This window comes from Panthera tigris, chromosome E3 (assembly GCF_018350195.1).
Source record: "Panthera tigris isolate Pti1 chromosome E3, P.tigris_Pti1_mat1.1, whole genome shotgun sequence".
NCBI lineage: Eukaryota > Metazoa > Chordata > Mammalia > Carnivora > Felidae > Panthera > Panthera tigris.
This window is the reverse complement of record NC_056675.1, coordinates 16,728,310-16,752,241: the sequence shown is the minus strand read 5'-3', so window position 1 is coordinate 16,752,241 and position 23,932 is coordinate 16,728,310. Positions and strand designations below refer to the sequence as shown.

Sequence of the window (23,932 nt, the reverse complement as noted above, 5' to 3'; positions counted from 1 at the left end):
CCAACCGTGTTGGACACCATGAGCCACTGCCAGGGCAGGGCTCAGCTTCACAATGAATGGGAGTGGGGAGCCTGCAGTGGTGAGAAGGGAGTAGGGCAGGGAGAGGGAGGGGGAAGGCCCTGGTTCCCTTTCTCTCCACTGCCAGGGGCCCAGTCTACCTGACTGGCAGTCATAGCCCATGAGGCCTTGGCCAAACTGCCACAGCAGTTCTAAGCAAAAATAAAGCTGCCGTTCCCACATTGTGCTGTGGCCAAAGTGTGCTTGCTTCAGGCTCCTGTCCTGAGACCTGGGTGGGCCTCCACCTCACAAGACCTTCTTTTCTGGAGACAGAAGCCATGTGGCTCTCCACTCATCCACCTCTAGCTGGTGCTTCTCAGTCTTCCAGCCTGCATCCTGCAGTCCTAGGGAGAGGTCATAAGGGTGCTGCTGGGACTGCTGGAGAGAAGACTCCAGGCTGACCCGGGGGAGAGTGGTAAGGAGTGGCACAAGCCAGGTACATGCTCTGTGCACTGCCCAGGCTCTACCAGCCTCTGCGGGGTAGTTTCTGGCACAAAACGGGGCTAAAACCTCATCTGGCTGCAGCATGAAGTCACTGAGTATATGGAAAAATGCTGGAATGGAGTAGGTGCTAAATGAAAGATCATCATCATTTGTGAGCCTCCCCCCAGTTCTTCAATGCCAATTGGGATTATACAAATTGCTAACATGACACAGCCTCTGGGACCATTCTACCTCCCTACCCTATTGATGGGGAAATGAGGTCCAGACTTAAGATCACAGAGAGAATCCAGGTCCTCCACCTCAAAGCTAGAGGGTGGGGATAGCGTTAGGCAGAGCCTCTGGGGAGGAGGCCTCAGAAGCCAAGGAGCCATGGGGCTTACAAGTGTTACCTTTCAAGAACTTTGGGAATAGCTTGTCCAACACTTGGTGTGTGTCCCTGACGATGACCCAGTTGTCTTTCTCAGGACCTGGAGGGGGGTGCAGACCCAGAAGTTCTCAGGTCCCCAAGTGGAAGAGTCCTTCCTCTCTCTATGCCTCTTTGAGCCATCAACAGTCTACACTGTGAGGTGCTTACCTGCCCGTACTTGGTTCCTCAGTTCCTCCAGCCCTCTTGGGAGGGGCCCATCTCCCTGCAGGGCTTCAAGCACCAGCCCGTGTGTAGCGGCCCTTAGGATGGTTTCAGGGCCTGCCATCTGGCTCAAAACAACTTGCACCTGGTCTGGAGAAACCCAAGACAGACTGGTGCTAGGGAAGGGCCACCTCCCAAAACATTCTCAAACTAACCACCTTGTTTTATCCTTGTCTGCCCTGAGGCCTTGGCCTGCATGGATGGAGGCTATCTTTCACCCTTTTCTCTTCCAACTTCTCTCCTGTTGTTCCCAATGTCTGGCCAAACTGAAATGCCCAATTTCCAAATACAACTTTATAGCAGCTCACGAGGTGGGTTTATCTTGCATGTCCAACAAGAAGAAGCATCTTTTAGCACACAACCAGCAGACCAGTAAACTCCAATACTTGTTTCCTCAACAGGTGACTCCGGATGGGAGAGAATAGTTCTCCAGGGGTAACCAAAGGTCATAATCTTATTTGAGTATGTTGCAATCTACAAAGTGCTTTACTTAATTGCCTTTCTCATAAAAACACACAGGCAAGTAAAGCAAGTACACAGGGACAAAGTGCATTTCATTGAGGCTTGCAGCTATAGTTTGAATTCACCAAGTTTTAGTCTAGAGCTCCCTCCAGGATACCAGGCAGCCTCTAAACTGTTCAGGGCTTGAGGCTCTGGAGCTGGTGGAATGAGAAGTTGACCTCAGAAGGGTGAATCTAATTCTGGAAGAGCACGGCACACTTACTTTGTGACAGGTCCCAGTGAAGGAGGTAGGGCTCTTGGTGTCCCTCAACCAGCTGTTGCAGGTCAAAAACACTGAGGGAAAGAGGAGAGTGAAGGGTGGGAGGAGGAGAAAGAAAAGCAGGAGTAACCATCCAGTCAACTGAACTGTCCTTACCTCATCTGTCCTTCACCTACTTCCCATCTCTCAGCCGTTACCCACGTACCCCATATCTATCTTTTTCTTCCTGCATCTAACAAATATATCCCTTGTATTTGCTGTTACAACCCTGCTCCCCTCAAGCATCCATGCTGACCCCAAGTCTGCTCAGTAGAAATAAAGAAACTAGAATAGAGAGGTGAGGCCCTATCAGGGGAGGCCAGAGTGTAACTGTAATAAAGAGCATGTGCGGGGAGGATGGGAGGGCAGTACTGATGGGTGGGAGACACTAAGCCACTTACCTGGAGGTCAAGCGGTGTAGGGGGACCCCCAGGGATAGAGACTGAGACGGCCAAAAACCTGTGGGAAGCTGGATGTCAGGAGTCAGGATGCCCAGACAGGGGGAGAGACTGGGAGACAGTACTTGAGACTAAGGGGGTGGATCACCTGTCCACAGTGGCTCCATCTGATTAGCTGAAGTGGGGCCAAGTACCTCTCCCCTCTGAAGGAAGTGCTTCAGGACCAGCCGGAGTCGGCCTTCATTCAAGGTCTCTATGACAAGGGCTCGGACTGCCCGGTAATTGGCGTAGATGTGAAGGGCAGTGAGGAAGAAGAAACAACCAAGGCTGAAGCTGGGGTGAGAGAGTGAGGTGGTCAACAGGGACAGAGACCCAGCTGGGCACCTCTTCCCTGCCCTTGATCCCGGCTTACCCAGGGCAATCTGACACGAGGGGAAGCATCAAGAGGCTGACCAGGAGCCCTGCCAGGTTTACCAGTGTCTCCTATAAAAGGCAGAGGGGTTGGAAATTAGAGGTCTTCCTTCCAGGCCAGGCTGCATATCCTTGAGTGCCTTTCATCACATTCCTCCCTGCTCCAGAACATCCCAGGGCTCCCTACACTGATGAGGGTGCCTTAGTAAGTTTTTAATGTTTTTGTTGAGTGGGTTGTCATTTAAGATACGAGATGCTTCTCTGTCGAGGTACATACAATATCCTTGGAACATGTCTTCTTTGTTTTGCAAGAGTCACCAGAGTAGTCCTACGCTCAGGCAACTGAATGTCCACAGAATAGGGAAGTACTTTTATTTGGTGGCTTAAAAAGATTGATCCCCCTCAGACCCTTGGTATGCAAAAACTGGGAGGCACATCTGCAAAAGGGTCAAGGAACCATCCAGGAAGGCTCAAGATCCAAACCTCTTCTCTTGAGAATCAATGTTATTAGAACCCTCTGCTGGCTTGAGATAGTCTGACTGAGCTCACCCAAGGGTGACAAACATCTGCCCTTAAGTCATCATGAGGGAGGAAGAGTCTGGTTTGGTGGCCCTGACTAGTGGGGTCCAAGGGAGAGCTGGTCTTGAAGCTGGGAGAGCTCTTCTTACCCAGGTCTCCTGGCAAGGGGGCAGGCTGTGGAAATAAGGCAGTGGTTGTCATGGTAAATAAGAGATGAGACCTTGGTTGCACAGGAGCAGGAAGACCTCTTCTCCATCAGGTGGGAACAGTCATTTCCAGTGGCCACATCAAGTGGCAATAAAGCAACATCAGCAGAAAGCAGGGGCCTGCTACAGGGCTGAGCACATGTCCTGAGTTGCCCCTGAGATGTGTTCCTGCCTCTGCAGACTGAGGAAGCCCTGGGACTTGGAAAATACAGTTTGGGGACATGGGGAGAGCTGGGGGTTAGAAAGAGAGGTGAGAGACAGCAGACATGAAGCTGGGAGATCCTGAAGTGCAGGACACAGGTTATACTTATTTCTCTCTTCCTAACAACCTATGGAAGAGACAGCAGGGAAGAATTGGTTCAACCATTTCCTGAGAGAAGGGATGTGCCCAAAGGTACCCAGGGTCACTGAACCTCTGACTTATTTCCTCTTTAGAAGCCAATGAGTACCTCCTGTATGAGGCCACTGTAAGGATTTAATGAGTTCATATAAATGACATACTTGACACATGGTTAGTGCTTAATAAATATTAGCTCGTGTTAATATTTTTAGTTGTGTTAATATTATTGAAAGGAGTTAGTTTTAAATTTAAAATTTTTCTATTTAGAAACTGAACAAAACAATTTAAGAGAAGAACAGAAAGTAGTACTGGACAGAACAGAGATTTCTAAATTGCTTCACTGTCAAAGAAAACTGTGTCACACTACTAACCTGGGCCTCACTTTCCTCTTCTGTAAAACAGAGATAATAATAGTATCTGCCTCATGGGGTTTGTGAGAATTAAACAGTGCAATGCACATAAGCACTCAGCACAGGGGTTTGGGGGGATCCAATACCTGTTGAATTCAGCCTTAGGGGTGTCCCCACCTCTACTTGAGGGTGCTCTGGTCTGATGAGGGGCTGGACCAGAAAGGCCTACAATACTGTCAAGTGGAGACCCCTGGCCAATGACCCCAGCCATCTCATATGCTGAGCACTTTTTGACTTGCCAAGTGCTTTAACATATGGGACACATGACCAGACATCCTCCTCTCAGTTTGGGGCTATGGCTTAGAGAGGGTGAAGGTCAGGGCAAGGGCCCACTCTTGGCCACACAGGGAGAAAGGAGGGGCTGAGATGATCAGCTTGGGCTTTTTGCCACTAGAACTCATGCCATCAATTTGAGTCAAGAGCAGGGACTTCTTCCTGTGTCTCCCCTATCTACCCTCAGGAGCACTTAGGTACATCTCTCCATATTCCCAAATAATGGTCTAACCTGCCTCCCCGCTCCAACTCCCAACCCCAATTCCAGCTACTCACCTGACTGCTATCCTTGGCTGACACATCAGCCATGTTGTTTCTCCGGGCCTGGTGCATGGTCAGGGCAGCCCGAGTGGCCCCACCAGCCACACTCACAATGCACTAGGTGGGGAAAGGGAGAGTGAAGGTCAGAATGACCATGTGTTATGGCAACATACGCACCTCTATGGCTGAGCTGAGTAAATGACCCAAACCAGTTTGAGAAAACCAGGCACCAGGTGACCAAACAGCAAAATTCTGAATGCTGTCCTTAGTGTCTTGTTTTCATCCCCATACTTCCACTAGGTCCCCCTCCCCTCTTATTCCTGGAGAAAACTAAAGCTCTGCCTGCCGTATCTCCCTATGACCCAGTCCCAAGGAACTCCATTTCTTTCCCCAAGGTGGAGGCCCACAGACTGTTCTTAGCTCAGAACTTCCCCAGCCTGCAACTCCTACTTTGGCTGCACCCACCCCTCTGCTAAGCTCCCAGGCCCAGTCTGGTTTCCAACTTTGTGCTTACATTCTGCCTATAACAAATTCCTCTCCTCCTGTCCCAGAGGAGGACTAGTCAAGTCTTCCAGGCCAGTTCAAAACCCACAATGATGGTCCTGACCTCCCAGTGTACCTGGACCTCAATCCCTGAGATCTAAGATGGTAGAACTCATCAATGAGGGTCACTGATCACGGTCATCCATCTTATTATTTATCAAATCTTTTTTAGATGCCAGACACAGATTTAGTGCTGTGACATAACTTAGATATAACCCTTGTTCTCATGAAATCTACAAATCAATAGACAGTAAATAAACAAGTTGTCATGCAGGCAGAAGAAATGTTCAAAGAGGAATGTGGTACAAATTGAGGCTGGAGTGACCTGATCACGTGGAATCTTGCAAACCTTGTTAAAGTCTTTATCCTAGGACCCACGAGTCAGGGAAGTGAACTTACTGGATTTCCATTCTTAAAAGGATTATGGGCTGCTCTGAGAAGTAACTGAAGAGGGCAGAATGGAAGCAGGGAGACTACCTAGGAAGCAACCACGCTTTTCCAGCAATAAGGAACCACCAGGTGACACACAGGTGGAGTGGATGGGTTAGAGAGATTTAGGAAGGAAAAATAACAGAACTGAATAGAGGTTTAGCTGAGGGGGATAGCGGGCCAGGAAGACAGGCATGGATGACAACCAGCCTTCTGGATGGTGTACCTGGGGGACAGAGGTATTAGTCACGGAGACCAGAACTCTAGAAAGGGTGGGGGTGGTCAGAGAAAGTTCATGGCCCTATTCTACTCCTTTATTTGACAGATGAAGAGACTGAGGCCCTAAGGGCAGAATATAGTACCTAACTTGAAACAGATGGCAGAGCTCGCAATTGTTGGTTCACAGCTGCAAACAATGGTTTTCTCTGGTGTTTCCTGTTCTGGGGTTGGAAGGGGTGCTCAGGGCAGCATGCCTGGGCCAGTTACTGGTACCTGGGCTAAATGTACTCCACACAAAGAACTGTTGTATCTGAAATGTCACCATGGAGAAGCACTGCTCTAAAGTGATTGTGAACAGATAGGTGCGCTTTTGAGATGGATCTTAACATGTCTTCTTGAGTCACTGCTCTGTGCCAGGTACTTAACCTTTGGTGAAGACAGGCTAAGCTCTTACTGAACTTTGCTATGCTCCAGTTTTCTCATTTGGATGCAGCCAACCTGAAGGAATTGTAAGGGTGAGCAGCTTGGCAGAGGAAGAGCTCACATTCACCCCATGTCACCCTCCAGCCTTACCATTCACTTTGCGTTTTGTCTTGCCACTGAACCATGACCCACACTATTCCTTCTGCTCAAAAACATCCACCGTTTACCTTAAACCCATTCTTCAGGACCCAGGCCCAGGCCAAGGTCTTCCTGCATCTCTTGACTAGGCCAGAACTTCTGCTCAACCCTCTTGCAGCCCCCTACACTTCTCATCTGGAATACCTGTAGCTATAATTCTATAAATAGTTGTTTAATTATGTGCAGCTTTCTTCAAAGAAGATATGGGAGGGCCCTGGGGCGCCAGGGTGGCTCAGTCAGTTAAGCGTCTGACTTTGGCTCAGGTCATGATCTTGCAGTTTGTGAGTTCAAGCCCCAGGTTGGGCTCTGTGCTGACAGCGCGGAGCCTGGAGTCTGCTTCCCCTCCCCTGTTTGGGCTGTCTCTCTCAAAAATAAATAAAAATAAAAAAAAAAAAGAAAAGAAAAGAAAAAGAAAGGGGAGGTCCTATATTCCATGCCAAACATGCAGTACATACTCAATAAATATTTTACTGAAAGAATGAAAGAGCCTGGGAGCTGATCCCAAGATGTTGACACTGGACCACACTTTCTATATTTCAGCTCAGAGCTCCCTCACCAATCCTGTGACTTCAGACACTGTCTTAGAATATGTGAGGCACTAGAAGCTACCTGGCTGGAGTATCAGAAAATACGGTTGAGTCCGAGTAGAAAACTCTGAACTTTTCCACTTTTCAACAAGTGTTTTGAACACAGGGCCCAGGCTGGGCTCACCTGTGGGCCCACAGTAAGCCCACACATCACCACCAAGGCAGGTATAGGGGTGCCCCAGAGGTGGGTACCTTGGCCAGGTTGCTGGTACAGATGGTAATGGTGAAAAAGATTGGATAAATGGGAGCCATAATCTCGAGGAACATAGCTACATCGTTGAGGATATCAGCAAAAAGCCTGGGGGGGAAGGGATCAGAGGTTAGAGATCAGAGGTAAGAGACCTTCACAATAGAAGACTTCCCTCCCTTCGGTCTCAGCCCCTCCTTACCTCCATTGCTTGGCATTGCAGTCCAGTTTACTCCTGTTGGGGAGGAGAGGTTGGTTTGCAATTTGGATATAAGGAGAAAACACATCCTGTGGGCAATGCAGGCCATCCTTAGTCTGAGGTAAGGTCTGAAGGCTCAGCAAAATCCATACCCCAGGCAGACATCTATCCCAACACCTTATCACTGCTGCCTGAAATACCATTAGCTGGGAGAACCTTCAGTGGTCACTTAGTGTTGCCCCTTTACTAACACATGATACATCTAGGAAAAAAACTGATTTGTCTTGTGGTTGCTCCTCACCCTCTTCCCCTCCTCTAAGAGGTCATCCCTGGGTCCCTCTTCCATCTCCCCGCCCCATCTTCTTCCCACATGGTCAAGGGTACCCAGCAAGAAGTCCACATAGTTTGGACTGGTAAACAACTACATTTAGTGTAACTCCGGCTCAGAGAGGGGGACATGACTTCCCTCAGATCACATGGAAAGCGGGATCCAAGAGAAAAAAAAAAAAAAAGAAAAAGCCAAGAGAAAGAGGCAGGCTCTGACATCCAGGCCTAGGACATTTCTATCACATGAGAAGATGGATACCTCTTCTGCCAGGCAGAGGGACTCCCTGGCCCGTGCACAAACACTCTTCTCCAAGAGTCCAGTGGCAGGGGATGTTGCAGCCCTCAGACCAGCTCAGAATTTAGCCCTGTTCTTACTTTTGAAATCTGGAAGGAAAGGGAACACTCCTAGGTGGGGTATGGGACACACAAGAGGAACTCCTGAGGGAATAAATGGCAAAGGCAGGACTAAAACTGTGGGCCTGGTCTATGGCTCTGCCCAATAAAGCAGCTTGATGCTATTAGTTATAAGCTGTGTGACTTGGGTAAGTGACTTCCCTTTTTAGGTCTGCTTTGCATCTGTAAAATGTACATATTCAATCCTCTCTACAAAGCTGTTCTAAGGATTAGAGATGATATATACAGAGCTTGTGAGGCATGGAGCTGTTAACAGCAGCTAGTGTTTTCTGAGCGCTTACTATGTGCCACAATATGGTATGCACTTTGCATAAGCTATCTCACTGAACAAATTGTAGGTATTGTCTGCCTATGATTATTGGCAGATAATAAATCACTCCTAAGGTTGCCCAATACTGGCTTGAGGAGGAAGCAGGCAGCATAAGATCCTTAAACTCTTCTAGATAAATGGGAAGTCTGACTCGATGTGGGACAAGGATCTTGATTACTTGCCCAAGTCCACTCCCTACCAGGCTCAACAAAGTCCAATCAGGTATCTGAGCCACCAAAGTGGCTTCTGGAGTAAAATCATTCCTTTTGAATTAAGCACTATCCTGTTCAGGCTTCTCTTTCAACAAGCAGAGGACATTTAGAGCCTTGTGGCTGTATTTTTCCATAATGGGCAGCAGAGTGGCATATCAGTGCTCTTGAAGGCAGATCTGATCATAGCAATGGCTCTGTGGCTTCACTGGTAGGGTGATTCCCCTGGACCGGATACTCATGAAGGACTCCTTTGCTCTGATAAAGTAATTCCTAAGTCTCCCCTCCCCTTGAAACTGGTAGGAGAAAGGCGGAGCTGAAAATACAGCCAGGGATGAGACAGACATGACCCCTGCCTGGGGAGAGTGGCCAGACCAGGAGACAAACTCACCCTTTCCACCAGGCAAAGATGATGCGGCCCAACATGCCAGTTGAATCTGGGGGAGAGAAGCACTGGTAAGGAACAAGGGAGAGCCTTGGGGGCTGTTGAGCCTGGCAGACCCTGGCACTGAAACAGATGATTCACCTTGGGTCACTGCTCTAGGAGCTCAGTTTGGTACAATAAATATTGGATAGACAGAGCTGTATGATGGGGTCAGAAGTGTCTAGACTTAGTAGTTCCTCAGTATGTACCCAAGAGAACTATGCACCCATGCATGCCAAGACACGGACCAGAAACTTTCTTTGCATAAACGGCAAAAAACTGGGAATAACACAAATGCTCACTGACAGCAGAATACACAGATAGATTCTAGTACATTCCCTCAGTGGCACAGTAGACAGCAGGGAAAATCTACCACTCATATCAAAATGGAGGAATCCTAGTAATATAATCTTGAATGAAAAAGTAAGCCATGAAGACTACATAGAACAAAATACACTTTTCATAAGGCTTTAAAACTAAGCAATACAGTATTTTGGTATATATATCTATATGGAACACCTATTAAAAAAAAAAAGGAAAAGCAAGAAATCTTGTGTGGAAAGTTGAGAGGTTTTTGTTGATATTCTAGTTCTTAGGCTGGGCAATAGGTTCACAGGTGAGTTTTAATTTAAATTTTAATTGATACTCATTAGAGTATAAATTTTAAAAACGGGACTTGAACTGCAGGTTGATGACAAAGAGCTGGGGGCATGGGGTAGAGGGAGAGGCTTCCTCAGGCTAAAGAGAGTCAGAGAAGTCTCTAGAATCAGCCAGACCTTCATTTGAACAATAAATGCTTACTGGCTACTTACTTTCTGCCAGACACTATGTGAGGTAAGGGGAATACCAGTGACTCAGAAGGTCATGGTTCTGGACTCAAAATCCAGTGTAAAAGGAAAACAATCAGTATGAAAAACAATGATTTAGACCAAGGATCAGTTAACTGTGGTCTGTAGTCTTCTACTCCCTGTTTTATAAATAAAGTTTTATTGGAACATAGGTGTGACCACTCATTTACAGACCGTCTATGGCTGTTTTTGTGACATGTAGCAGAATTATTTGCTGTGACTGAAACTATAGAGCTTACAATGTGTAAAATATTTATCATCGCATCCTTTACAGCGTTTGCCAACCCCTGATTCACACCCTTTATACTGAGAGTAGCACTCAGTAAGTTCAGGAGGGGGATCACAAAGGACTGTTTGAGAACCAAACAATTGGGAAGGCCTCATACAGTGGACAGAGGACTCTTACCTTGTTTGGAATTGAAGGCATGGACCCTTAAGTGGCAAATGCAAGGAGAAGAGAAACTAAGCTGTGAGGAGGGTTGGAAGTCTCCTACAATATATAAAGGTGGGGACCATAAGATAGCCTTCCCCATTCTCCACTGGAAAAGACGTACTCACCTCTTGCCACAACATCTATCCTTCGGCAGTGAGGCCTTCTACGTAGACAGCTTTATCCAACCCTGGGCTTGAGGAACACCACTAAACACTCTGGTGGACACCTGAAATCCCTACTTCTTTCAACCTTCAAAACAATCCTATGAACTTCCAAGAGAGCACTCCCTTTCACAGATGAAGCAACTGAAGCTCCAGGAAGACAGTCAATAAAAACGGGACATTTTACAAGAAAATCTGCATTTCCTGCTTTTTTGGAAGAACCTGAAGACATGGCAATACTGAGCCTGCCTTTCATTACTACTGCAACTGGCTGGGGCTAAGCAGTGGCTACCTCAGAGGAGGCATGTGTACAACACATTTCTCATCAGGTCTGCTCTGCTCCTACATTTCTGTCCCCTTTGTGTCCCTGGAAATAATACCCACCAGGTGGCTTTACAGGCTTCCTCCCTCTATCACTTATCTTACCCTCTTCCTTTCAAGTATATTTTATGCTCCACAAAATTTTTATTGTTCTACTTAAGATTCTTGTATTGGATCAACTTAGTGACTCTGAACATGCTCAGATTATTTTTACTTGTTGAGGGAGCTCACTGGGCCAGATTCTCTTTTTCTTCCTTCTGACTGCACACTCACATCCCAATAAGGTGTATGTCCTGCATACAAGGGCCACTAGGTAGAAAGGGGGCGTATTCTACCTTCCATCAACAGTCTGCAGGGCCCTTGTCAGAATCTGGAAGTTGGCACTAGGATGTAATAATGACACATACCTTCCTATTATCTCAAAGTCAACACTGTCCACTAGACTAGGAAACTTAATTCCTACTTGCCTCAGTTACAATTAGTTGAGCTGTATGATCTAGAAATTTTTGAGCAGCAGTAAGGGATCAGCTGTCTACAAATTGTACAAGGCTCCACTCTCAATCCCACTGGCAAAAGTCAGTGGTAGTTAAGAGTGGGACACAGGAGTCCATTGGTGTGGGTCCAAATCCTGGCCCTACATTAACTTAGGCCAAGTGGCTAAACCTCTCTGTGCTTCAGTTTAATGAAAGCTTGTTTTGATACCAACAGCAGGCTTTAAGAAGTGGATATTTCTGCATATCTTAAAGTGATCTCATTTTTTTTTTTTTTTTTTTTTTTTAGTAACTTTAAGACATACATAGGCAACATGTTGGCAAAAAGAGTAGGGTACTTAGAAGTGACATGAAAACATCAACTACTGAATTCCAAACACCCAGCCTATAGCAGAGCAACAGAAAAAGTCCAAATTAAGCACACACTCTGGTTCAAATCCATCTCCTATAAGTTACTGGCTGTGACCCTAGCCAAGTTACTTTTTTCGTGCCTTAGTTTATCTGTAAAATGGGGATAATGACAATACCTATCTCAGAGCTACTGCAAAGTCAGTACACTTAATGACTGGCAAATAATAAACACTGTGTCAACTATTATTATTAAAAGAAGAGGTAGCTACAACAAGCCACAGATTACCACTTCTCCACTGTCAGAGAAAGGGCTTCTTTCAAGAGGTGACTCACATTTGGCCACTTTGCTCAGTCTTAATGGTAAGGATGCAAGCATGGGCTTCCTGATCCTCTAGAAGATCCATGGAGGCTCACCAGAGATGTGGCCAGGCTCATGCTGAAAAAGGGCCTTCCCTTGGGTCTGATTTAAGTTCCCATTGGGAATAGTAATAAAAGACAAGAAACAGTGGAGACAGCCACAAATCCTTTTCTTCTCTACTTCACTCTCTAGGTGGCATGGTACCAAACCATATGCTTTACTTTTCATTAGTGGTTTTTAAAAATGCTGTACACATCCAACAGACGGTTATAATAATTATACCATCATCTAGTATTCCAAGAGTTTCCAAAATGCCTTTCATTCTTCCCAGAACCTCCTCTTTCCTACTCAGGACTATTACAAAATTGCTTTTTTTCTAGAACAAATTTCCCACACTTCTGGAAGCTGTTGGTTTTATTCAATAACCATAGTCTTATGCAGCTCCACACAAAGACTAGGGGTAAAGGAGGGGAACGATTAATTTAGCGATTCAAGCTCCAGGTGATTTAGGGACTCTGAACAATATGTATAGGGAACTGAGTGTGGCTGCAAAGCTGGTGCTCAGGATGAGAGCATTCTGGTGGTGGGCGACTAATTATCGTTGAATAAAGCAATACAAATATTTATAATTAACCCAGCTGAATTTTGTTTTTTAACAGGGCACAAGGCACTGTTCTAGGAACTGGGGAGAGTTGGCTCCCAGATCCAATCAGGCACGAGTCCGGAAATATACACATCACAGCCCAGTACTAGAGGCAAGACCACTGGGATGGGGAAGGGAGGGGCTGGGCTTCCCAGTCAGGGCAAAAAGAGGCCAGAGAGGTGGCAAGGCTGACAGCAGTGACAGGCGAGGCCCCAGGGGCCCAGCTCACCTTTCACCAACCAGGTGGCAGTGGCAGCTGAAACAGAAGCTTTTGCGTTCCCCACCCCTATGCCCAGCAAGACTGCGTGGGTGGCGAGGGAGCCTGAGAGGCTGGAAGCAAAGGCCTGGAGAAGAAAAAAAGGTGGGGTGAGGAGTGTGCGCAGGAGCACGATGGCCTAAATTCTATTTATCATCAGCTCTTCCAGATGTGTGAACTGGAACTTGTCACAGTCCCGCTCTCGGCCTCAGTCTCCAATCTCTAAATGGGGAGACAGAGGTGGCCCGCATTGCCTCCCTCACCCGTGGATATAGGCTCCCCCCGACCCCAGTCGGCCGGGCTGACCTGCACGGAATCCCATAACTGGTAGGGCAGATAGTCCGGGCTGACGCTATCGGGGAAGCCCTGAGGCAGGAACACGGCTATGAGGCTGGAGAGAGGTGGTGAAGCAGCGCGGAGAGCACCCCCTGCGCCGCCAGCCAGTCTTTGGGGTTTCACTGTAAAGGCCCCGGAGAAATCCCACCAGCGCCACCCCCAAGCTTCCCACTGCAGACTCCCGTCGGCGGCGGCGAAACAGCCCCGCGCCGCCCCGGAACCGAACTGTTCACAGCACAGTGGGCGATTAAGATTCGTGGCGTCAGCCATCTCGCAGCTCTTCCTTCAGGCCCGCTAGACAGGAAACGTGGCGGGACTACATTTCCGGCTTGGCTACGGCGGCTGTAGAGGTGCAATCTTTCCTCACCAAAAGGTCGCGGGCATTTGCGTCCTCCTTTGTGCAGCCTGGGAACCAACATTTCCTCTCTTACCTCCTGGCTTCTCTGAGGACACCCCAGGGCTGGTCCCCGCCCTTTTGTAGCTGGGCCGCCCGAACAGTGGGAACGGTTTAGCCTGCCAAGTCCTGCAGGTACCTGCTTTCCTGTAACCCGCAACTATCAGTTCTGGGGAGAAGGAAAGAGGGCATCCCTGGGGAACCGTTGTGTTTGAGAACCAGTGCGGCCACAGAATTTTTAGTTGTGTGATTTTGGGAAAGTCAGTGTCCCTCTCTGGGCCTCAGGTACTTTTGTTGTTGTTGTTGTTGTTGTTGTTGTTGTTGTTGTTGTGAAGGCAGGGACTATATATTACTCCTTGTTTTATCCCCAGAACCTAACACACAGTAGGTGCTTAAAAGATACTATGAATGCATGCATGGATGAAAGAATGAACTAATGCATTAGAAGTTGGAGCAAATGATCCCTGAGATCCTGGGCCTTACTCATGACTGGAAGAGTATTATTTCTGAAAGGATCTTTAGGACATCCGAGGAATGAGAAAATCAAGGGGTTGTAATTAATAGTCTCAGAAAATGAGAAATAGGCAAGAAGTTCTTGTGTGTTTACTGGGGTGTTTATTGTGTGTTTATTGTGTTTATCCATGAAATTGAGGGGAGAGTCTAAAGACAGTGTTTCTGTCTCCCAACTCACCCCTTTTTCTCTTTCCCTCTCTCCCTTTCTCCTTCCATCTAGTGCAATGTACTGATTCCAAAGTTGAAATTTGCTAAAAGTGCCCTCTCTCTCTCTGTCTCTCTTTTTTTTGAAAGCAGAAAATAAAACATCTGGGTTTCTTAGTCTGGCATTCTTGGACTCCCATAGTCTGACTCCCTGGTTGAAACTTCTGATTTTTCCAAACTGATAAGGAAGCATAAGGCAAGTGAGGGCAAAGCACAAGCCAGCAACCCCCTACACCCACCCCAGGTGGGATATATGTGACCTTCCTCAGGCACTCACAGTTGCCCAAGAACAAAGGAAAGGGGAAAACCAATGGATAATTGATACAGAGCACAGTCATTCAGGACATGAGTCTCCATAAGTTTATAAATGTCTTAGTAAATTATAAGAAAAAGGCCATCTTATCAATAGCCTAACCTCCAGAAACCCATAGACTCAATTTCCTGGAGCCCTAACACTACCCTCCCCTCCATGGTGATGTGGAGAATAAAGGCAAGATGAAAATACAAATAAAATTAAATTTATAACCTGCAGCCCATTGACAAATATTTGAGATAGGCAGAGTAAAACATTCCTCCAATAAACTCCCAACTGTCTTGTCATAATGTTAATATCTTACTAGAGGGAAAACAACTTTAACTTGACAATAGCAATGCCTCCAGTATGGTAGGAGTCCTCTTTAGCATATGAAAGTCTTTTGGAGGTCTCCCTTTTGCCTTTACCTCCCCCAAATCCATAGTATATAATTGGTCACTCATCACAGCCCTAGTGCAGCTCTTTCTGCTCACAGGTCCTGTCCCTGTGCTTTAATAAAATCACCTTTTTGCACTAAAGATGTCTCAAGAATTCTTTCTTGGCCATTAGTTTGGACCCACCACCACTACAAAACCACATCAGACTATCCTCTTGGACCTCAGCCTGGAAGCTCTTCTACCCCGCTTCACCTTATCTGAGACCTACACAGAGTCTCCTTGCTGCTAAGATAGACCTGGGCACTTCATTATTATTATTATTTTTTTTTTAATTTTAGTTTCTTGGTAGAGTGAAGAATTGAAGGGTTACAAACATAATATTTTACATATGTATGTATTTATGTTTTTATTTTAATTCCAGTTAGTTAACAAAGTGTCATATTAGTTTCAGGTGTACAATTCGGTGATTCAACACTTCCATACAATACTTGGTGCTCATCACAAGTGTTCTGCTTAATGCCCATCACCTATTTAACCCATCTCTCCACCCACCTCCACTCTGGTAACCATCAGTTTGTTCTCTATAGTTGGGTCTGTTTTGTTGGTTTGCCTTTCTCTCTCTTTTTTCCTCTATGCTCATTTGTTTTGTTTCTGAAATTCCACGAGTGACATCATATGGTATTTGTCTTTCTCTGACTGATTTATTTTGCTTAGCCTAATCCTCTCTAGTTCCATTCGTGTCATTGCAGATGGCAAAATTTCATTCTTTTTAATGGTTGAGTAATATTCCACTGTGTGTGTGTGTGTGTGTGTGTGTGTGTGTGTGTGTGTGTGTGTATGTAATATCTTCTTTATCCATTCATCAGTCAATGGACACTTGGGCTGTTTCCACAGTGTGGCTGTTATAAACTACTATATATATTGCTGCTATAAACATTGGGGTGCATGCATCCCTTTGAATTAGTATTTTTGTATTCTTTGAGTAAATACCTAGTAGTGCAATTGCTGGATCATAGGGTAGTTCTATTTTTAACTTTTTGAGGAACCTCCACACTGATAAATGTGTAATATTTTAAGTGTTAGCCTCTGTGAGTGCACTGAACTCTGAAGCCAACTGCTATGAATGAATTCCCTCAGAGGGCCTTAGTTTGAGTCTAGGTGTTGTAACTTAGTATCTATGAGATCTTGGACAAGTTTCTTAACTCTCTGTTTTTCAGTTTCTTCATCTGTAAAATGGGAATACTACTAATAAGACAATAGGGTTGGGATGAATATCAACTAAGTTATATATGTAAAGCTTTTCAAACTACGTTTGGCACACAGAATATGCTATTTACGTGTTGACCATTATTTGGAGTTAATGTCAAGTATTCAAATGTAGGGCTTTTTCCTCCATATGAGGCAGTTCAAATGGCCCTCATGATTAGCATCACCATATAATTCATTATCCAAATCAGAATTTTTGAGAGTGTCATTAAAGGAGGCACTATTAATAATTGCATTTATTAATTGGGAAAACAGACTGGAGTTGTTCTGGGCAAATTGCTATATAGTATCACAGTAATTATGGGCCTCTCAGCTTTACTGACCACTATTGTCCACATTAACCTCCCCCTGCTCAGATACCATGGCAGCCCTTATTTAACTGTAGCACTTATTTAACTCTCAGCATGTGCTTTCTGGAGCCAGTTTGTGTTTGCATTTGTTAGGTATCTATGTCTTGTCTTTCCAAATGGACTGTAAGTGTCTGAAGACAAGGACTCATCATACACTTCTTTGAGAAGTGTCCAGATCAGTGACTTAACAAAGAGATGAGTGATTGTTCCCCTTTTCCTACCCCATGAAACCTCTTGGCAGCCTGCATTCAACAGTATACCAAACACTGAGCAGAATATTACAAACTGCTTATCTCCTTGACTTTACCCTCATTGATCCCCACACTTCCACTGCTGCCTCCTTACAGTCCACTGTCCACGAAGTTTAAAGCTCCTCTGCTTAAAACCTCTTAGTGACTTCCAATTACTTTTATGGAAGAAACACTCTCCTTCAAATCTTTCAGTGGTTTTTCTTCACACTTGGAAATAAAAACACAAACTTCTTGTCTTGACCCACAAAGCTCTGTAGATTGGGTCCTGCCCTACTTCCCAAATGTTTTCCTTATAATTAATTCATCCTCTATTCATGCCACTAGAACATAAACTCCGGGAGGACAGGAAATTTGTCTTTGGCACTGAATATATATCCAGTGCCTGGCACAAGGTGGGTGGGTGCCAAATACCAAATAGTAGAATGAATAAATTTATTCTCTCAGTAGTCCTTGTAAAGTAGTTATTATTTTATTCCTTCTTCACAAACAAGGAAACTAAGATATATGTGGAGTGACTTCACTGAGGTTACAGAGCTGAAAAGTGACAAAATCATTCATTTATTCATTTAACAAATATTTAGTGAGCAGCTGCTACTCTTCTAGGCACTGAGGCAGGACTCATATTTGAGGCTAATGATTTTAGAAATACACCATCTTTTTAATTTTGTATTTTTTGTGAGAATTATAAAAATAATAGAAGGTTGCATTCTTTCTGTGAAATAATTCAAACAATAATATAAATAGATAAGATCAAGTTCTCCCTCAACATTTATCTCTTTTCCTATTTCCCAACAAATATTAGTCAATCCCCAGAAGTAAACATTGTGTACTATTCTACACAAACACGTGCGAATGCACGCATTTGTGTAGAACAGTACACAATGTTTACCACACACACACACACAGAGAGAGAGAGAGAGAGAGAGAGAGAGAGAAATATATAGTTTTACATTTAATCCTTACTCCCATACTCCCATACTTGCAGCCTGGGGTAGCCTGCTCTAACTATGACTCATTTAACATTATAATAGAGATCTTTTCATATCAGCACATATATATCGACCTCATTTATTTTAATAGCTGCATGTCATTCCATACTATGAATGTGCCATAATTTCTTTAATAATTCCCCATAGTAATGGGCATTTGGGTTTTTCTACCTTTTCATTATTACAAATAATTTCATTCTTTTCTTTAAAATAGAGTTCAAGGCAGAATCATTGGGTTGAATCGTATGTGTATTTTAACTGAAACAAGTTTTGTCAAGTTATCCCTTTAAAAAGCTTTACCAATTTATATTCCTACTAACAGTGCATGAAAATGCTTGTCATAATCAATTTATATATATTTCTATTGTCCAAAAAATTTCCCTTGGGCAGCTTTGCATTTTAATCTCCACTCTTGTGTTCTTTTTTTAATTAAAAAAATATATTTAAGTTTATTTATTTATTTTGAGAGAGAGAGACAGAGAGAGGGAGAGAATGAGCAGGAAAGGGGAAAAGAGAGGGGAACAGAGGCTCTGAAGCAGGCTCTGTGCTCACAGCAGAGAGTCCAATGTGGGGTTCAAACTCACAAACCGCAAGACCATGACCTGAGCTGAATGAAGTTGGACACTTAAGCAATTGAGCCACCCAGGTGCCCCTCTACTCTTGTGTTCTGATCTGCTTTTTTCACTATAGATCATTTTTACCTATTCGAGAATTTCATAGATATGGAATTATACTGTATATAATCTTTTATGTCTGGCTTCTTTAGCTCAGCAGAATTATTCTCAGATTCATCCATGTTGTCATGAGTACCATTAATCTGTTACTTTTCATTGCTGAGTAGTATTTAATTGTGTGAATATACCACAATTTGTATATCTATTCAGTGGTTATTGGACTTTTGGGTTGTTTCCTTTTTTTTTTTTTTCATGAATAAAGCTGCTGTGAACATTTGCATTCGCATGTAAGTGTTTTTGTAGACATGTATGTTCATTTCTCATGAACTCCACCTAGGAGTGAAATTGCTGGGTCATGTGGTAAGTGTATGTTGAACTTTATAAGAAATTGCCAAATTGTTTTCCAAAGTGGTTGTAACATTTATACTCCCACTAACAATGTATGAAAATTCTAGTCATCCCATATCCTCACCAACACTTAATCTGGCTTTTAAATTTTTAGTCATTGTAGTGGGCATGCAGTGGTATCACTTTGTAGCACTAATTTGTATTTCCCTGCTGAGTAATAATGTCGAATGTCCTTTCATATGCTTATTGGCTATTTGTGTATCTTCTTTGTGAAATATCTGTTCTAGTCTTTTGGCAACTTAAAAAAAACAGACTGTTTCATTATCAAACTATAAGAGTTTGTCATAAATTCTGTATATGTGTTCCTTGCCAGGTTGTATTGCTATCATTTCCCTCAGTGGTAACAAATATTTTTTTACCCTAGATAAATGAAAACATGTTCACACAAAAATCCGTATAAAAATATTTATAGCAGCTCTATTCATACTTGCCCCAAAAGCAAATAATCCATATGTCCTTCAGTGGGTAAATGAATAAACAAACTATAGTGCATCCATGTGATGCATACCCAGCAATGAAAAGGAACAACTTATTGCTACTTGCAACAATTTGCCTGAATGCTAAAGGCATTATTCTGAGTGAAAGAAGCCACACTCAAAGGTTACATACTGTGGAATTCCATTATAAGACATCCTCACAAACACCAAATTGTTGGGATGGAGAACAGATCGGTGGTTGGCAAGGTTTAGGGAGGGGAGTGGGGGTGACTACAAAGGGGTAGCATGAAGGAGCTTTATGTGGTGATGGAAATATTCTGTGTCCTGATTGTGAGAGTATGAATCTATGTAATAAAAGTCATAAATTGTACACCAAAGGGAAATCAATTTTTCTGTCTGTTAATTAAGAACATACTATAAACAAAAACGTAAATCAGCAAAGCCTTTATGAATATATATGTACCTATAAATGTTGGTTTTTGAGTGAAGAAAGTTGTGACAGGAAATAAATACATCTTTAATGCTGGTTACTTTGTTGGGGGGAGGAAACAGAAACGACCAACTTTTTCAGTGTACATTTTTGTATTGTTTCAAAATACTTCAATTAGCATGTGCTGATTTTGAAATTTGAAAAACATCTACTGAAAATGGAAAACTTTAGGAAAATATTTAAAAAGAAGAAAAGTATTTCTGCTTTGTTGCATACTTGATGATATGGTTGAGAACAAGACAGATGTGTCTCCATTCTTATGGAGCACGGCCTTGTAGAGTACAATTCCCCACATCTTACAGGTGGTTCATCTGCAAAATGTGACTACTATTAGTCCCTGTCTAATAGGATGTTTTATAAGGAGAAATACCTCAATACATGCTTGAAACCATTTCTGACACAAATGATTAATGTAGCTGCTATTAATATATCATCAATGAATTGGAGAATAATTATCATCACATTTTTGTGATGATTTAAAAGTATCTCATTATCCCCAAAATAGAAAAACACTAATTCAAAGGGATACATGCACCCCTATTTTTAGAGCAGCATTATTTATAATTGCCAAATTATGGAAGCAGCCCAAGTGTCCATCGATAGATGGATGTGGCATATACACACACACACACACACACACACACACACATATATGTATATACCTATGTATGTATGTATACATATGTATGTATATACATATATATACATAGGTATATACATAGGTATATATATATATATACATATATATATACATACATATATATACATATATATACATATATATATATACATATATATACATAGTATATAAATACTAGAATCTTATTCAGCTATAAAAAAGAATAAAATCTTCCCATTTGTGACAACATGGATGGAGCTTGAGAATGTAAGTGGAACTAAGCAAAGTAAGTCAGGCAGAAAAAGACAAACACTGCATGATTTTGCTTATAAGAGGAATGTAAGAAACAAAACAAGCAAGGAAGAGAGAGAGACAGAGAGAGAGACAGAGAGAGAGACAGAGAGAAAAGTTACCAGAGGGGAAGTGGATGGGGACATGGGTAAAATGGGTGATAGGGATTAAGGAATGCATTTGTCATGATGAGCACAGGGTGATGTATGGAATTGTTGAATCACTGTATCACAGGTCTGAAACCAATATAACACTGTATGTTAACTATACTGGAATTAAAATGAAAAAAAGGTATCTGTCATGTTAACAGGGAGTCAATTAATATTAGTTTTGTTGGCCTAAATTTTAATTTTGGAGCATGGATACCAAGATGTGGGGCAGATGACAAGGACCTGTCCTCGTTTGGTTTTCTAGGTCTCCTCACTTATCTGCTTTTCTTGGCCTTGCTATCTTTTAACTTCAGGGAAACCTCTCCCCACCTTCCCATCTCCTGATTGACCTATCACCCTCCTTCAGAACCTAGATGCAGGGCGTTTCCCTCTTAGGCTGACACTTGACTCCTTGTCTACATTTAGCTTAGAGAGGGACATACATACCCTGGAAAGTGTGGGTGAGACGTACATAGCACTGTTGGACCTGAAGGTGAGCCAACCTGGGACAAATGTGATCTCAGAGCAGGGCAGACTTGAAAAGTGTTGGAGAAGTGGTCCTGCAAGGCACCAGATATCTTTAAGGGGGATGAGAGAATTCGGGGAAATACCCAGGAATGAGGAAAAAGGATACTTAAATTCAGTCTCTTTCTCTAACCCAGGCAGATGGCCCTTCTTCAAGCCAATAAGGATCTCATTTCCAAAGGAATGAAGGAATTTAATATTCTGCTGGATCAGCAGGTAAGCCCAGGTACTGTTTCAAAAGAACAGGCCTGACTCTTTGTGGGTGGGTGTGGGCAGACGAGGGAGGATAATTTGGAGCTGGGAGAGTAATGGTGCAGTTAATGGGAACAATTAGAAACAGGGGATGCAATTCAGAGACAGGAAGATGTCAGAGTTTGTGAGTTATTCCTGAATTGCACTGCTGAACACATTCTCCCTTGCCACCCCCTCATCCTGCAGGTCTTTCCTAATCCTTCTATCCCTGAAGAAGCCATGGTGACTATAGTGGATGACTGGGTGAACTTCTACATCAACTATTACAGGACACAGGTGGTGGGGGAGCAGCAAGAGCAGGAAAGGGCTCTACAGGAACTTCAGCAAGAGCTAAATACTCTGTCTGCCCCTTTCCTGGCCAAATATAGGGCCTTCCTGAAGTCCTTGTGAACATCTGAATCACCCACTGCCTTCTCTCTAGCCTGGAAATCCAGGCCTACATCCATAAGAAGCCCTTATATCCTTCCTCTGTGTTCTTCAAGTGCTCAGGCTCTGACATTTCATGGTGTTACTCTACCTTGACACTTTAATAAAGACTAAATTGGTTTGCTGGTCTTCCTAGCTATTCTGTTCTTTTTCAGTTGTCCGTCCCTGATTTTTGTAAGCAGTTGGTTCCTTTTCCTTTAGCTCTGCTTTCTAGATATGATCCTGGATACTTAATTCCTTAGAGCAGAGGATAGTAGCCTTAAGTAACCACTGGGTAGTACTAAAATAGCCTGAAGAAAGGCCAGGAAGGCAGAGACTAAAGAAAAAGTTGCAGGGGGAAAGGGTCGTCAAAAAAAAAAAAGAAAAAAAAAAAAGAAAAAGTAAAGAAAAAGCTCTCCAGAAATGTGGTCCTGTGGCATTCTTGTTGAAAGACACGTTGTTGGAAGACAATTTATTCATTTAAAAAATTGTTTTAAATATTTATTTTTGTGAGAGAGAGAGGATGAGCAGGGGGAGGGGCAGAGAGAGAGGGAGACAGAATCCAAAGCAGGCTCCAGGCTCTGAGCTATCAGCACAGAGCCTGACACAGGGCTCAAACTCACAAACAGCAAGATCATGACCTGAAGTGGGAAGCTTAACTAACTGAGCCACCCAGGTGCTCCATGACTTATTCATCTCAGGCTCAGTGGAATCAAGAGGCCACCCATCTCAATTTTCCAATTCCTTGCCCATAGCGCCTTAGCTTGAAAAAGTTCTAGGATCTCATGACTCTAATACCACAGAATACCTCCCTGTAGTATTTAGAGTTGAGGGGGATCATGGGAAACATTCAATACATCCCTTATTTTTCAGATAGGAAAACCGTTGGCTCCATAATTCCTCAGACTCAAATCCCAGGATTGGGAAGCAGAGATCTTGCCTGCCTCTGCTGTGCCAACCTTCTCCTGTCATTCCCTGGACTAGCTTCCTTTCTCTTCAGCCTTTAAACCCTATAAGCATCATCATTTTAGGGTTCTAGGGTGGAATCATGGCAGGGCCAGGTTCACTGGGTTTAAAAATTGAAATGAAAATGTTAGCAAGGAGTGTCCTGCAAAACTTTCTGTATCCAATAACCAGGAAAGTCTCTGATGGGCTCAACAGGAGTGATCCCAGGATGGAGGATGCAGGTGGGGGAGGGGCAGGAAGCACAGGCCTAAGGGGCAGGACACACCAATCAGAGGTGGACACGGGGCGGGGGGGGGGGGACTGTTTTCTCTTCAGCCAGGAAGGTTTGGGGGTGAGATTGTTATCTCATTCCAGCCCTCATCAAGTCTTAGCTTTGGTTCTATGCACTCAAACCTCTGGCTTTTGGTTTTGGAGCCTTGGTAGTCTAGTTCAGGGTCCAAAGGGAAGGCACTCAGAACCCCCAGCCATCCTTCCAAACTTAGGGTGTGAGGATGTCAGGACTCATCAAGAGAGTGACAGCCTCCCAGGGAATCAGGCAGTGAATACTTTTCAAGTGTGGATCGTGGCCCAGGTGGAGGCCACTGTCTTCCTACTGTGCCCCTCAGGAAATTTCAGCCCATTAATGGGAACCTAGGGCCTGCTCAGATGGGATTGTTGCATCCACATGACTCCTGAAACAGAATGC

At 44.0% G+C, this 23,932-nt stretch overlaps 2 protein-coding genes across 7 annotated transcripts; one reads left to right on the top strand and one right to left on the bottom strand.

Moving 5' to 3' along the window:
- Positions 1–52: 52 nt before the first annotated feature.
- On the bottom strand, positions 53–13,791 carry RUSF1 (RUS family member 1). 3 transcript variants are annotated; one of them, XM_042971254.1, is made up of 14 exons: positions 13,345–13,791; positions 13,012–13,126; positions 10,431–10,514; positions 9,144–9,189; positions 7,496–7,528; positions 7,299–7,404; positions 4,723–4,824; positions 2,700–2,770; positions 2,436–2,620; positions 2,291–2,348; positions 1,854–1,924; positions 1,076–1,219; positions 891–968; positions 53–401 (listed from the first exon to the last, which is right to left on the bottom strand). In XM_042971254.1, the coding sequence occupies exons 1-14, from the start codon at positions 13,642–13,644 to the stop codon at positions 304–306; spliced, it is 1,491 nt and encodes a 496-aa protein (XP_042827188.1). In that variant the 5' UTR covers positions 13,645–13,791; the 3' UTR covers positions 53–303. The 3 variants fall into 3 exon arrangements, with proteins under 3 accessions (XP_042827188.1, XP_042827189.1, XP_007094246.1); XM_042971255.1 differs by lacking the exon at positions 1,076–1,219; XM_007094184.3 differs by lacking the exon at positions 10,431–10,514 and having other exon boundaries at positions 13,345–13,789.
- Positions 13,738–22,431, top strand: LOC102962106 (alpha hemoglobin stabilizing protein). Of its 4 annotated transcripts, none has more exons than XM_042971256.1 (3): positions 13,738–13,903; positions 21,762–21,840; positions 22,063–22,431. In XM_042971256.1, exons 2-3 carry the CDS (start codon positions 21,766–21,768, stop codon positions 22,264–22,266), a joined length of 279 nt encoding a protein of 92 aa, XP_042827190.1. In that variant the 5' UTR covers positions 13,738–13,903; positions 21,762–21,765; the 3' UTR covers positions 22,267–22,431. The 4 variants fall into 4 exon arrangements, with proteins under 4 accessions (XP_042827190.1, XP_015398448.1, XP_007094253.1 ...); XM_015542962.2 differs by lacking the exon at positions 13,738–13,903 and adding an exon at positions 13,955–14,053; XM_007094191.3 differs by lacking the exon at positions 13,738–13,903 and adding an exon at positions 21,511–21,592.
- The last annotated feature ends 1,501 nt before the right edge of the window (positions 22,432–23,932 follow it).